Raw genomic sequence first — 14,805 nt, 5'->3', positions numbered from 1 at the left:
ATGATGAGACATCTTGGGCAAGAAGTTATTTTGGATAGAAGAGATTGTTTTCATAATCTAGAAATAAATGGTGCTTTTAGTACCAAATGAGTTATTTTATGAGTGCATTCAGATAATCAATCAGTGCACAGAGTTTTCCGTTACAGTCTTTGGCCTCCTGCTCATTTTGCCTTAATTGTGAATGGACACCAGGAAAAACCCTGCAGAGAACTGAGCTGGAAGGCTGAGCTTTGGTTTGCACTGCAAGGCGTTCCATTGCTCCTTCTCTGCTTTCCATGAGCCTAACTTGGCAATCCTAACATTTCCACATATATGCTGACACATCCATTAGATGTCAGTGGGAAAGCTGGTGAAAGGAGAAAAAGAAGAAACTCAATCGGGCATCTGACTTAAATTTTTTTTCCAAATATAATTATTTTATTTACTTCTTTGTTTCTTGGCTTCCATCTTTTAATTCTCTAAGGAGTAGAAGCTCCAGAAAGGCCACCAAGCACAACTGGTGACATCAGAAAGCCCCAGGCCTGCTGTGGGAGATGCTGAATATGTTTGCTGATTTGAAACAGTGAAGGTCAGTGCAGAAAATAAACACTGTAAAAATCAGGTTTATCTCAATGGACACAATCATTGAATTTACCTTTCAAAGGATTTCTATGTTCTAAGTAAAATACTAGAGGAATGATTTATAAAGATAGGAAAGATAGTATAATATTTTATATATGATTTGAAAAATGATTCTGTTAGTGATATCACAGTATATGGTGATTGGTTAAGAAAATTGTTTTTAAAAATCAAATTTAAATTTCCTATTCATACTGTTTGAAATTTCTAGGCTAGCGTATTCTCTACTTCAGTGATTTTTCTTCTTCTTGTTGATTCTTCTTCTTCCTCCTCCTCCTCCTCCTCCTCCTCCTCCTTCTTTTTTTTTTTTTTTTGCATCAGAATCTCACTATGCAGTACAGGCCTTGAAATCACTATGTAGCCCAGGCTGGCCTTGAACTCCTGGCAATCCTTCTGCCTCGGCCTCCCAAGTGATGGGACTACAGGCATGCGCCACCATGCCATGCTAGTGATTATTCTTCTTGCAATGAACTTTTATTTTAAAATATAAAAATCTCTCATTTATTTATTCATTTGGTACAGGGTCTTGCTACACAGATCACACTCATAGTGATTCTCCTGTCTCAGCATCCCCAGCGCTGGTATTACAGGCGTGTACCACCATGCCCAGTTCTGGTGGATGACACAGCTCAGGGCCAGCACAGCGTGCAGTGCCAGGGAGTGGACTTGGGTCCTTGCATCTGTCAGGTGGGTGCTTAAACCACCAAGCTATCTCTCGAGGCCCTTGCAATGAACTTTTATTGGTAAATGTCATGTTGGCATCAGAGACCTGAGGGTTAGAAGTGTGAATTCTATTTTTCATTAAAAAGAAAAATGAACTACAAAGTGTTTTAGTGGTATACATAAAAAACAAAAATCATTTAGCTCAGGGGATCAGAGGGGGCATGAATAAAATATAAATATTTCATAAGAATGAAATTATAGTATTTTCCACAAAAATGCTTCTTACATGAATAAAAAATATCATAGGGCTTCCATTCCACACACTTTGAAGAAGGAAGCAGTTTGAGAATAGTTAGAACTTTAAATGTTACTGAGAATTGAAAATTTATTTTTCATTTAATAAAATCCACATAATTAGAGTCTCTTTTGGTGAAATCAAAATATTACTTCTTTGAGGGCCAGCGAAATATCTCAGTGGTCTAAGGTGCTGCTTGGGCAAACTTAGGCAGGTGCAGGGGCTGGGATTCGATCCCCCCACCTGCCTGCCGTGTTGGCCCCACTCCTGGGGAACACTGTGGCAGCGATTGAGACTGGGCGTGGTGGCAAACACCTGTAGTCTCAGCATTTGGGAGGCTCAAAACAGGAGGATCACTATGAGTCTGGTATGTGTAGTGAGACTTTGTAGATCTTGTACTAAATACATTAAAAAAAAGGGGGGCTGGGATGTAGCTTTGTGTAAAAGTCTTGGGTTCATTCTCCAGTACCACAAAAATATTATTATAATGTATGTATATTAGTGTGTGTTTTGATGGATATTCAAATTACTTTTCATTTCCATAGGCTGTCCATGTGTTTACTATACTGTTTATTTAAGAACTTAAGTGCTTTGCTTTTATATTGCGTATACGTTTTTGTTATTAAACACGAGTTCCTCTTTCTCTTTTCTCTCTGTATCATTTTCTTCAGACAGGATGTTGCTATACATTTTGGGCAGAATTCAAACTCCTAATGATCCACTTCCCTCAGCCTCTTAAGTGCTGGGATTACAGGTGTGCACAACCACATCTGGCTGTCACTTCATTTGCATATTTGTTAGGAATGCCTTATCAAAGGCTGTCATGTCAACTCAGTATTCAAGGCAATTACCATACAGGCTGACAGGTAGTTTATTGTCAAGTATTTTTCTACTGGCTTATTTAAAATGTTGACCAGAAAACAGAATCATATGAAACTTAACTTAGATTTAATTTTTATTTATAATATAGAGCCACTTAATTATTCTCTGAAATGTAAAATATTTTCATTTCTGGAGACATGTACTTTTAAACACATTAAGAAAAAATTAATGATTCCTATCTTTATAGATATTTATGTGTTTTTTTTTAATCTAAGACAAGATTTTTTTTTTTTTTTTTTTTTTGACGGAACTGGGGATTGAACTCGGACACTTGTGCTTGCTAGGGAAGCGCTTATTCCACTGAGCCATCTCCCTGGCCCAACAAGATATTTTAACTGTCTGTAAATCCACTCTTTGAAAGACACAATTCCCATAAAAGCCAACTTGAGTAAAGATAAGAAAAAGTTCTTGTGACAAAATAAAATTGTAATATTATAAAACTAGGACATATCTTTGCATTAAAAGACACGAAGTAAGAAAAATTGATGAATTTAATGAAAAAATACATCTGACCGGATATCTTATGCACATCAGTATAAATGAGGATCAACTTGTGCTATTATAGGTAATCACATAGATACTAAGTTTCACTTTTGATCAAGTACAGAATGCCAAGTTGAAAAATCAATGTAATATTTTTATTCAAAATATTCATATGGGCACTTGACAATGTAGTCTGTGAAGTCAGAAGGGATATTCTAAAAACCAAATAAAAATATTTGACAAAACTAGAGCTAAAAATACAGTACTGCTGTACTGAAATTTCTATTTGATAATTGGTTCTACTGAGAAATCGGAGCTATGGGCCAAAGGGAATATGGAAAGGTAACATCTGTCCAATGTACCTTCACTTCAAAAGGTAAATTGAGCCACTGCATACATTAGGAACTCTACACATGGACAAGGATAGAGGGCATGTACAGATCACTTACCTTGAAATTATATTCCCATTTACCTGCTTTCTGATAAAGGTAAAAAAAGAGGGGTATTAAGTAACATCTCTAAGTGTCTGTGATTTCTGTAATCACCAATTCAATATATCTCAACTGCTAAAATTTCCTTATATTGTGCCTCTGTGAAACATTTTATATGGATGAATGTAAAATTCATAGCAAGTATTTTCTCTGTCAACTTTGTCAGTTGCATAAAAAACAGGATTTATTTTTAGTATCATATTTTGCTCCCTTTTTTTGTTGTATAGTGTTTGTTGAACATAAGTGTTTTGATGTAAAATGAGATTCTCATACTGTACGTAGCTGCCTAGATGTTCAAAAAGAAATGTGATTAAGTGCACATATTGTTGGCAAATGTAAATTTGCAAAGTGCTGGAATGCAATTGTGATGTTCAAGCAGCATACAAGATAAGCCAAGTAAAATGAAATAAATAAATGATGGACTTTCATAAGACCAACTTAACATGGTTCAGTGAAATGTAATTCACCTTTTTAAAAACTGTTTAAGCATTTCATGACCATTGAAGTGCTTGAGTAATTTATTCAAGAGATCAGAGACTAGACAGGTAGTATATTATTTTTTAAACTTCAAAATCAAACAGGCTAGATCAACTATAAAGTGAGAAAATCTTGGCACACAACTGTAATGCCAGGATTCTGGGACACTAGGGCAGGAGGATCACAAGTTCGAGCCCAGCCTGAGCAACTCAGTGACTTGTAGGACCCTGTCTCAAACATAAAAAAAGTACTGAGATGCAGCTCTGTGCTAGGTTTAATCACCAGTACCATAAAAATAAAAAATCAAATTAAATTCTAGTTATGTTATTAAGGCCATATTTAGTTAAGAATATGAGAAACCCCATATGTCAGATCAGAGTTAATCAAAGTTATCCATTTATCATCAACATGTCCTAATTCCATTCATCCAAAAAAAGAGGCAATTAGGTATTAATTACATATGAAGATGTGTACATGAAATCTGTAAACATTTAGTTCATAGTTTCACAGTGGTTTTATGATTGTCTATCTAAATGGGCCATATTTAACATGTAATATCTTTCCTAGTTTTTCTTTTTTTAGTACAGAGTCTACAGGGGTCTCACTACGAGATCAGACTTGTAGTGATCTGCCTGCTTTCAGCCTCCCAAGAGCTGGGATTACAGGCTCATGCCACCACACTAATCCTCAATTGCTGTCTGAGCATGCCCCAGATTGGGGCCGGCAAGGCACGCCAGAGATCAAACCCTGGTCACTGCATCTGCCTAAGCAGGTGATTTAATCTGCTGAGCTATTTTGCTGGCGCTTTTCCTGTTATTTAAAAGAGAAATTTTTGTGACTATAAGTTGGTACAAGGCATAACATTAGTCATTAATTAGTTCATTTATATATAATATTTCACATTTAGATTATTAGAACATCTCTTTTGAAAGCATCTAGTATTTGTGGTCCTTGAATCACCTTAAAAAGGCAAAACCATCTAGTAGAAGAATGGGTGGGTTTAGTGCCAGCAACCCGGGTGTGCAAATTTAGACAAAAGCTTTATTCTGTGTTCCAGCTTACCAATATGAAAAACAAGGGAATGATAATATCTGGCTTGTGAGACTCTGTTCAGAGTTGCAGGAGAAAGCAGATAAAACTATAGCACTCAATGAACTGTTTTTCCTTTCTCTTCCCTCTCAGCTAAGAAATAAACAGACCAAAGCAGCTGGACAAACTTTATCTATTAAAGTTTCAATTCACTCTTTCCATTTTTCTCTGGACATTCCAACAATTCTACTCCTACTTATGACTTTCCTTTTTAAGATTGAAAGAACTATGGGAGATAAGGTGATGGGCTATTTCAGCTGCTCACACAATGAGACTCACAATTCCACTGATAACTAGCTTTCTCTGAGAACTTTATTAGGAACTAAATCCTAGCTTTGATGCTAGAATGGTAATCTTCGAGCTTCAGCACTCTCCTGGTGAAAGGTAGAGAAGGGAACTTTAAGCTATACTTCTACTGTGTAATGCTGTGAAGTCTATCTGTTTTTATTCTGCCTTAAAACTGCACTACCTCTGACGTTCCTCAAAGAATAATTTTGCCCTTGCTGTCAAGTGATACAGAACAGAGTGACAGAAGCAGTAAGTAGCACTCATCTACTTTGAGCTGTCGGTATATGAGATGAACATGCTACTGAGCATGAATCTCACATCTCAGCGTCACCACCTCCCATGCTTTCTCTCTTTCCTGCTCATGTTCCAAAGTATATTCATGGCTTTTCTGAAGCTTGCAATGGTTTCCATCACTGCACAAAAGCCATGAAAGGTACACAGATGTTTGGTCACTGTATGCACCAATGCTTTGCTTTGGTTTTGGCTCTTTGGGACAGGGTCTTGCATGTAGCTCCGGCTGTCCTTGAGCTCACGATGCAGCTCAGGCTGGCCTCACACTTGAAGTGATCCTCTTGTCTCGGCCTCCTCAGTGAGCATGGGATTGTAGCGTGTGCCACCGTGCCTGGCTACTACTACACCACATTTTCGTGTAAATATATTAAATGTCCTAGTGAAGTTTTAAAACATAAAGATTTGCATTTACTGAGTGCAGTATAATGTCTTAACTTCTACTTTTCTTAAGAAGTGCCTGGCAGATTCAACTAATCCTAAAATCAAACTTTAGCAGCAAGTATTTGAATTGTCCTATGGACCAAAATAACTTTATATAAAACACATAAATATAAAATAAATCATGAAAAGTAGTCATTAAACTTCCATTTCATTATAAATGTGCCTTCTTTTCAATGACTACATAAATAATTTTCAAAAGTGAAATTTCCATAAAGGGCTACATTATTCCAGTATTGACTCCATTGCCATGTAATTAATCATCATTTCAAAGCTACACATTTTAAAATTTGGCAAACTGTTATCATTACACTATTTGAACATTGCAATTTATTTTTAAAATAAATATATAAGATTAAGTTCTGGTACATTCTTATTAAATGATCAGATTACTTATGTAAAGTACAATTTCTCAATATTAAGCTCTATGTGTAATCCAAAAGCATAATTAGCATGGTTCAAAATATTGCACTGCTTTGAAATATTGCAATAGATAACTATTAATTGTCCAAAAGAGTAAGTTTATAAAGTTCATTTCTTTCTCACATGAGAAGCTATGGTTTTTTAAAAATTTTCTTTTGAAATTCCTTAGTGTCCAATAACCTTGATATTGGCAGAATACATAAACAAACATGTACATTTATTTACAGAAATTATTTTAGAAGTGAAAGAACTTGAATTATGACCATGGAAGCCATTTTCACTCAGAAAATATAGAAAAGTTTAAAGGTTGAAAGTGGTCTGCTGAAAATCAACACAACCATATTTTATAAAAACATGTAATCATTCTCCTTTTTGAATAAATATAGGTTAGATTTACATGTTTTAAGCAAGCATTGGATTCCTAAAAGAAATGCAACAGTAATATCAAGAAGCTTTATTTAAAAAATAAATGCTACTTGGAGGATTTCTATTTTATCTGCACATTTATCTGTACTTTTCTTCATAGAACAACGAGAGCATTGATTAAGGTCTAGATTTATCAGGTTGTGTTTAGTAGAAAAAAGGTCTTCTGTAGGACTAACAGAAAAGGATGGAGGTAGCAGATAAAGAAAAAATAACTAAAAGGGTGATATGTTAAGAAGACATTGGAATACAGCACCGTGGGGCAACAGAGGAAGTATGCTTAGTGGTATTCCTTAATTATGTCTGAAAGATGTTACTATGAAGAGCCTGATAACATCATATAAATTTTAAGTTATGAATGAACACTTTTAGGCTATGAATTAACCCTACATAATCAGTCCATTGAGTCATATAAAAATTCAGTGAATTTTTCTGCTAGTTAATTTCAGAAAATATAGTCATGCAAATTAAATAACATTTAAAAAAATTTATAAAAGAAGACCTTGTTCAAAAACATACTAACAAATAATGAGAAGAACTTGTTAAAATACAAACAATAGCCAAAACGTGAAGTTGGTTTTAAAATGCTCCCCTTTCAGCATATTCCAGGATTTCATGAAGCACTGCATCTGTGAAGTCTGTTTACTGTACTATTTCTCTTGCAAAAGTATAGCTCTTTTCCTAAATACATTTGCTATGCAAAGAGAACTAAAAGTCCTTGCTGAGATTGTGTCTCTATGTAGAGAAAACATTTCCTATTTATGAGCTCCATCTGATGGCTGAACTTGTTTTTACACACCGCCTGGCTATAATTTCCCAAAAATAATTTGGTCTTTTTTTTTTTTCTGCCCTCATCTCTGTCTGAAAAGGGTACTATATTGGGAAGTGATGCTTAGCTAATTCTATGTTTAGTTAGTTTATTAAATTCTATAAGGTATTTACTATGGCAAAGAGTAAAAAATTCTGTGCAAGACTTTTCATAATAGTAAACCTTGTTGATTTTGTCAGATTTTAAATTTTAGGTTAAGAACTACAAGTATGAGAGTTCGAGTTTAAAATGTGAAAACACAACTACATTGCCAGTATTGTCCTGCATGCACATGCCCACGCCTGTCACCCAGATAATCACAGCTTGCCCTTGTCTAACTGGCATTGGCCTGCACATGGCGATTGCAACTATTAAGCACATAACAATGACTATTCTTATTTTGTAATAATGGACCAATTAGGTAAAAACCTATTTAAATAATTTAATACTCTACTATTCTCAGATATGAACATGCATTTTTTTTAATAAATTTAGGACAGGTGTACATACAGGGTATACAGGGTCTCACTATGTAGATCAGACTCGTAGTGATTCTCCTATTTTCAGCCTCCCAAGCGCTGGGATTACAGGTGTGCCACCACACACAGTCTCAGTCACTGCCTCAGCATGCCCTGGGGCGGGGCTGGCACAGCATGCTGGGGATCGAACCCTGGCTGCTGTGCTCTGCCTAAGCAGGTGCTTTAGTCAGCTGAGCTATCTGGCCAGCCTGAACATGCATTCTTAAAACACAATTTTGCCAATCAGAAAAAATAGGTTGGAATTTGTCTTTGGAAATACACAACTAAGTTTAATGATTAAATAATGAGAAAGTTCAGGAAATACTATACCTCAGCATCATACTCCCACAGCTGGTTGCCTCTCATGTGGTGACATTTTAGCATGATTACAGGTCCGTTGAGTCTGGACACATCCAAGCACAAGTCATCAGTTCTGATTTCTTTGTCAGCCGTATAAGAAAACACCTGAAAATATAATACTCAGCTCATAAGATAGTATCACCTTTACAACAAAAGACACAGTGCAGCAGATCTGTCTGTAAAAGGTTCCAGGCAAGGGAAACATGTGGTTTCAGATGACATCTGCTGTGTGAACTATAAAAAGGTAGCTCAAGCCTGTGAGCCTTCTTCCTGAATTGTAAAACTCTATTTTATAGAATTTTGGTGAATCCACTTATTAACAAACTAAACTACTAAATGATTGCTACCTGTTGGTACTTTATTTAGTGCATCACACTTGTCTTATAAAACTAAAATCAAATTAAGTAAAATGAAGTTAGTAAATTGCATGGAGCTCAATAAAAGGAAGTGCCTGTTCCCACAACCTCAGGACAAAGTCCCCACCTCCAGAGATGATGATTTTTATCTTCAAGTTTTAGGCTTTTTTAAATTAAGTACACCATGTAATATTTGTGCAATCTTGTTGGTGGGCTTTGAAGACTGGAGAATTAGCTTCTCCAGGGAGCTCATTAATGATAGGCTCTTGTACTTATCTTTCTTAAATGGTTCTGGTTAAAGCTGACTACAACAATTCTCAAAATATCCAGGAAATGTCAATGTGGATCGTAAACTCACTGTTAGAGAACTCAAATTCAAACTATGTATTCTTTTTAAAATTGTGCTTAATGTGAATGACTTATTTGTTACATTTATTGTTAATGTTTCATGAGGATTACTATCAAAATAATTATGAAATTTGCTCTCTTCTTTTAGCTATGACAAATGTGGTTCCATTACTGGTGAGTTTTTCCTGTTTTCTTCCTCGCAGTGTCAGAGAGAGTATAATGAGAAAGACCATTTCAACATTAAAGTAGTCTGAGGAAATATGAGTAAATAAGCTCTCCAAATAACTTAAAACTCTGGATCTCCAGTCTACAACTGAAGAAGTGGGTTCTGAGAGCCCTGCTTATGTAAAGTGCTCCTCAAGGTTTCTCTGGAAACCTGAAGTGGTGAGGGAACATTCCAAAGGCAGTGTTGCAACCAAAATCTCTCTTAAGCCCACCTCCTAAAAAAAGTATTTTCGATGGTTATACCCTCAAACTAAACAATACAGACTTTTTGGGAAACACATATTCATTTAATTGGATTACATAAAATACAGACTAATGAATGTAGTTCAAAATAAATTTCTTTATCTTTATTACTTTTCCATGTTCATACTTTTAATGAAAAACAAGTAACCAAGGAATAACCAACGAAAAACATCAAAGATAAGTAATTGTATCCTTGTTAAACTCTTTCATTTTTCAAAAGCACAATTCTAATCTTTTTAAATCAAATAAGTGAATGTAGCAATGAATCTTAACCTGAGGAAAACCAAGTTTTAGGAAATGTATTTTGCTAATGTATGTTGTTAAATGAATCCAGCCTTCCATATAGAAATTGTTTTCTTTACTTGATTAGAAACGCCGGTGTTACGGGAGAAGGAAGGGCATCCTCATCCAGCACTCGTTACGCTGCTGGAATGGGCAAAGTTTTCGTCTGTCTAGTGCAGCAACTTAGAAATGGTGCTTCTTGAACATCCTAACAGAGTGTAAAATATTCTGTGTTACTCTAGTTATGCTTTTGATCTTTTTGTGAATAGTAAGGTATCATAAGTAATTTACATTTAAAACATACATATTTTAAAAAAATAGATACATAATCTTTCTTTGGCCTTTGTCCTAGAAAAAAATTGTTGAAATGCTTTGTTCACAAGTAATTTTTCTTCAGACAAGAAATTTGTAGATGGTGTTTCATTATTTTCTGGTATAAATGTAAAATTAAGATTAGTTTATTCTGTACCTGAAAGTGGTATTCACATGCTGGGTGGTTTCTAAGATTTTTTTTCTTTTTTATAATAATAATAAGGCAGTGCAAATTAGTTCATCCATACCACTTTTTACTTGACCTATAAATTATTAGATTTGGTCATAATTATTTATCCTTCATTCTTTTATTTATTGTTTTTGTTCTTTAGAAACACATGTTCCCTACTGCTGAAAGTGCATGAAACTTGATGTGAAAATGACACGCACAAGTTCTTGCAGGAGGTACTGGCACGCACACGATATTCAATAACTGGTATATGTATTACCCAAGTCTTGAAACTACAACCCCATTGTGGGCTTGCATGTGGACTCTCACTTTCCTGATACACTCAGTTCCCAGTTGTTGGGTGGAAGCCAGTAGGATATGTTTTTGCCTGTCTGTGTCAAAACCTCAGTCTGTCCACACAGCTGAAAGAAAGGTTCTATCATGTGATGGCAAGCTTTCCTGACACTTTCAGCTAGTGCCACTGCCACTCACACTCACCTCTGTATTACCACCTTGGAGCTCCTTATGACTCTGAGCTGCTTGATAGATTTCCTAGTAAGGGATGATTTCTCATGGCTGCTGCCTAGTGCCCATCTCAAACTTTAAACAGATTGTCTCAATTGTTATGTATAATCATCAGTACTGAGCCCACCTATCTGTTCTCCTGCTGTTGTACTTAAAACTCTATTCCTTATGATAAATAAAATAAAATATTAAAGTTTACATCTCTGAAACACTTTAACTCAAACTGCCATATATGTGGAAGATGATGTGAATCTGATTTCTTTCATGAGTGAAGTCTCATTGTACATTCTTATCAAAAAAAAAAAAAAAAAAAAAAAAAAGGAAGAAACCCATCCTCTTTTCCATCAAGTTGCTTGATCATTGACAATCTTGGTCACTCATTATTGTTTCTAAAACCAGATATGTTACAAAACCATGGGCTTAATATATGATTTTGGTTGCTTCATTGCCTAACGGACTTTGACAGTAAACTGATCCAAAGCCCAACACTTTAAGCCAGGGTACTAGTGGCAGGGTATAACATTCAGTCTTGGTGACCTTCCATTGTGTGAGAGGAAATGGAGAGGAATTTCACATTTCTGGAGTAAATTCTACCTGGGGAATCAATTTTACCACCATAAGAAGTCATACATAATATTCTTCATATACATTACATTAAACAAAAGTGTCCTTTTGTATAACTATGCAATTATGTTTATATACCTATAAATGCACATCATATTATAATACTACAAAATATAAGTCAAATTCTTTTGTGTAAATTTAGATATATGATAGTTAAAATTGCTTTGAAATTTTTGTTTTATATTTGGTGTCTGTGCTGGTTCTTTCAAAGGCCTCTTTTATCTCAGATATGGGCATCTTATCTCTGTCTTTATGTGATATTTTTCCCTGTGCCTATGTCCTAATTTCATCTAAAAGGATGAATTATATTAGATGAGACACTTCTTAATGACCTCATTTTTCCTAAATTACCCTTAAAAAGACCACATATACAAATATAGTCACATAGTTATACATCAGGGATAGAAATTTAGTCTACAGAACTGAGGTTAGGGGCAACATTTAGCCTATAGCATCTTCTAGTCACATAAAAATTATTGAAGGAGAAATGTCTTTCTCATAAGTGAAAATCATGGCAAGTATTTTTTTCTTTTTATCTAGGTCACCTTAGAATCAAATTCAGAAATGAGAATGCTGTTTAGTATTATTAACCAAAATGAAATTTAATGTAATATCAAATGTTCTCTTCTTGTCTCTCTAAGTTGGCCATGCTTTAGGTTGGGGGCTTGGGGTGGAAAAAAATGACTTTTCTCTTGTATGTCAGTGTCTAAAACTTCCTTTTTCTTTTTTTCTCAGATTCCCCCAGGGTGGCAGTAAGACTTTGTTTATTGGGGTGGTAAAGCTTTAGGAGTGGCTTTAGCCAAAGGCTTTCCTTGTAACTCCTTTCTGTTCACTGGCTTGAATGATCTTAACGTTCCCTTCCTGAGTATCTGTGGCCTTTTAGACATCCCTATCACTGAACATCCCTCCCCACAGTGCTAATAATGAGGCCAATGTATATTTTATAAGCATCCCCTTTTTAGGAGCTGATAAAGTCTGGAGGCATGCTGATGGGGCAGGTCAGTCCCCTCAGTTCAGTTGTCACAAACCAGCATTCACAAGGTATCAGTTAAGTCACAGCCTGCATTGCTCGCCATGCGCATGAAGTACACAGCTATCTCTTTGGGGGTGTCCACATAATGTATAGTCCATGGTGCACGATGGAAACAAAGCATCCCCTACTAGAAAGCTATAAAGAATTTCAAGGGTAGAGGACTGTGTTCCTGCATGGACTACACAAACACAAGGCTCTTCCTGCCTTCAGTTCTCTCTAGAAGCCAAAAACGTTACCTACTCTTCAGGTTAGGCAACAACTCTCCATAGAAAATCCTACAGTGTAGTCCATATTCTCATATCTCTTGCCATGGGTTGAACTACATCCCCCAAATGATATGGTCTCCTAAATCTGTACACTCAGAATGTGGAGGTTTTGGAAATAGGATCATAATACAAGTAATTAGTTGTTATGAGGGGTCATACTGGATTTAGGTAGGCCCTTGATCCAAAGAGACTGGTGTTTTTATAAGAAAAGACAGCTAGACAAGAACCAACCACCTGAAGGCAGAGACAGGCAATGGAAAAACATGTCCAGGAAAAATTAGATGAGACAAAGAATGATTTTTCCCTAGGCTTTAGAGTGGGACATTCCTGACACCTTGATCTCAGACTTCTAGCCTCCAGATTTATAAGGCAATAAGTATGAGTTGTTTTAAGACATATGCTCTGTGATAGTTGGTACAGTACATCCGCAAACTAGTTCAGCATTGCTGACCCTTAAGATGGCTCGAAAGATCTAGAAGTCATGTAATCGTTTTCTCACACTCTCATCAAAAGTCTGCATAAGTAACCTGATTTTAAATTCCACAAAATTTAACTCTTAAATATTAGTGTCTGGGCTGCAAATAATAACATCTATTTATGTTATCCAAAAATTTCAAATGAATCATTTTCACAACCATTTAAAAATAGCTTCATATTCAAAGATAACTTTTTAACTACAAACTGGCTAATTTTTTTGTAAAATTTATTGAGGTAAGATAAATTTTGGTATTGTATTTAAATGATTATATTATACATAAGATGATAGATAAGTATAATCTCACTTTCTGTTAATCTTGTGATTTTTATTTCCCAGAAGGTAAGCAGTTTTTATCATTTTATACATGTATATAGTTTGTCATAGATTTTTCTTTTTTGGGAAGTATGTCAAAAATATTCTATAATATTTCCAATATCTAAAATTTAAAAAAGCAAGTAAATATTTTCAAAATGATCTAAAATATTCATTTAACCAGTGCTTTATTTCCACAGTGAAACCATGTCTGTACATTCTTTTAAATTACATAGTGTTAATAATCCGGATTATGTATAATTATAGTTTTAAAAAGTTCCCCCATTGCCTCTTTGAAAAATCACAATTTTTTCTCACTCAGTATCACAAACAGCTTTGAGTACAACTTAGTTGTAGCAATGTAATTTGGAAAATAAGGACATGAGGCTCTGTGGTACCTAGACCTTGCCTGCTTCAGCAGAGGGCTCCGGAGCTGCACGCCCTCTGCTGGTGGTTTTTTTCTTTTCTTTTTTCTTTTTTCAAATTCACAATTCCCACAATTTAATTTTAAAATCTCACTTCTTCCCCCTCAGTCTCGTATCTTTCTGTCACTCAGGTCACTTCCCATATTCCAAACATCCACCTTGGTATTTTCTATCATACGTCTTCTATTTGGAACTTCAGTTATATATTGTCGTTCTGTACAAGAGAAACTATATACTATTTAAACTTTTGTGTTTGATACATTTCACTTAATATTATGGTCTGAATGCGCTTCCATTTTCCCACAAATGACCCAATATTCTCCTGGTCTTTTCAACCCAACGTCCTCATGGGACTCACCTCCGGACTCCCGAGACCTTTCAGTCCACGTGACAGTGAAGAGGGATATAATTATTATTAAAAATAGAAAATAATCCATTGCGACTGAAAATGTAACTAATTGGTTAAAATATTCTCTTTTCCTAACTCAGTTTTGAATTATTTATTAGAAGTTTTAGGTACATTAATAAAATGTACAAAAACATGTTCAAAAGAAAATCAATGGGGCTGGGGAGATAGCTCAGTAGAATAAGCACTTCCCTGGCAAATGCAAGGGCCTGAGTTCAATCCCTGGTTCTGCAAAAAATAAATAAATAAATAAA

General features: G+C 35.3%; 1 protein-coding gene across 2 annotated transcripts in view; it reads right to left on the bottom strand.

The window, feature by feature from the left end:
• The window catches only part of Galnt13 (polypeptide N-acetylgalactosaminyltransferase 13), a 509,399-nt gene that overhangs the window by 11,014 nt on the left and 483,580 nt on the right, over nt 1-14,805 (bottom strand). For both annotated transcript variants that reach the window (XM_023713326.1, XM_023713325.1), the window contains exon 10: nt 8,518-8,652. In XM_023713326.1, coding sequence (XP_023569094.1) covers nt 8,518-8,652 — 135 coding nt within the window. The remainder of the gene's footprint in view (nt 1-8,517; nt 8,653-14,805) is intronic.

The sequence above is a fragment of the Octodon degus genome, unplaced genomic scaffold (genome assembly GCF_000260255.1).
Source record: "Octodon degus isolate 3935 unplaced genomic scaffold, OctDeg1.0 scaffold00030, whole genome shotgun sequence".
NCBI lineage: Eukaryota > Metazoa > Chordata > Mammalia > Rodentia > Octodontidae > Octodon > Octodon degus.
This window is presented reverse-complemented; position numbering and strand designations above follow the sequence as displayed.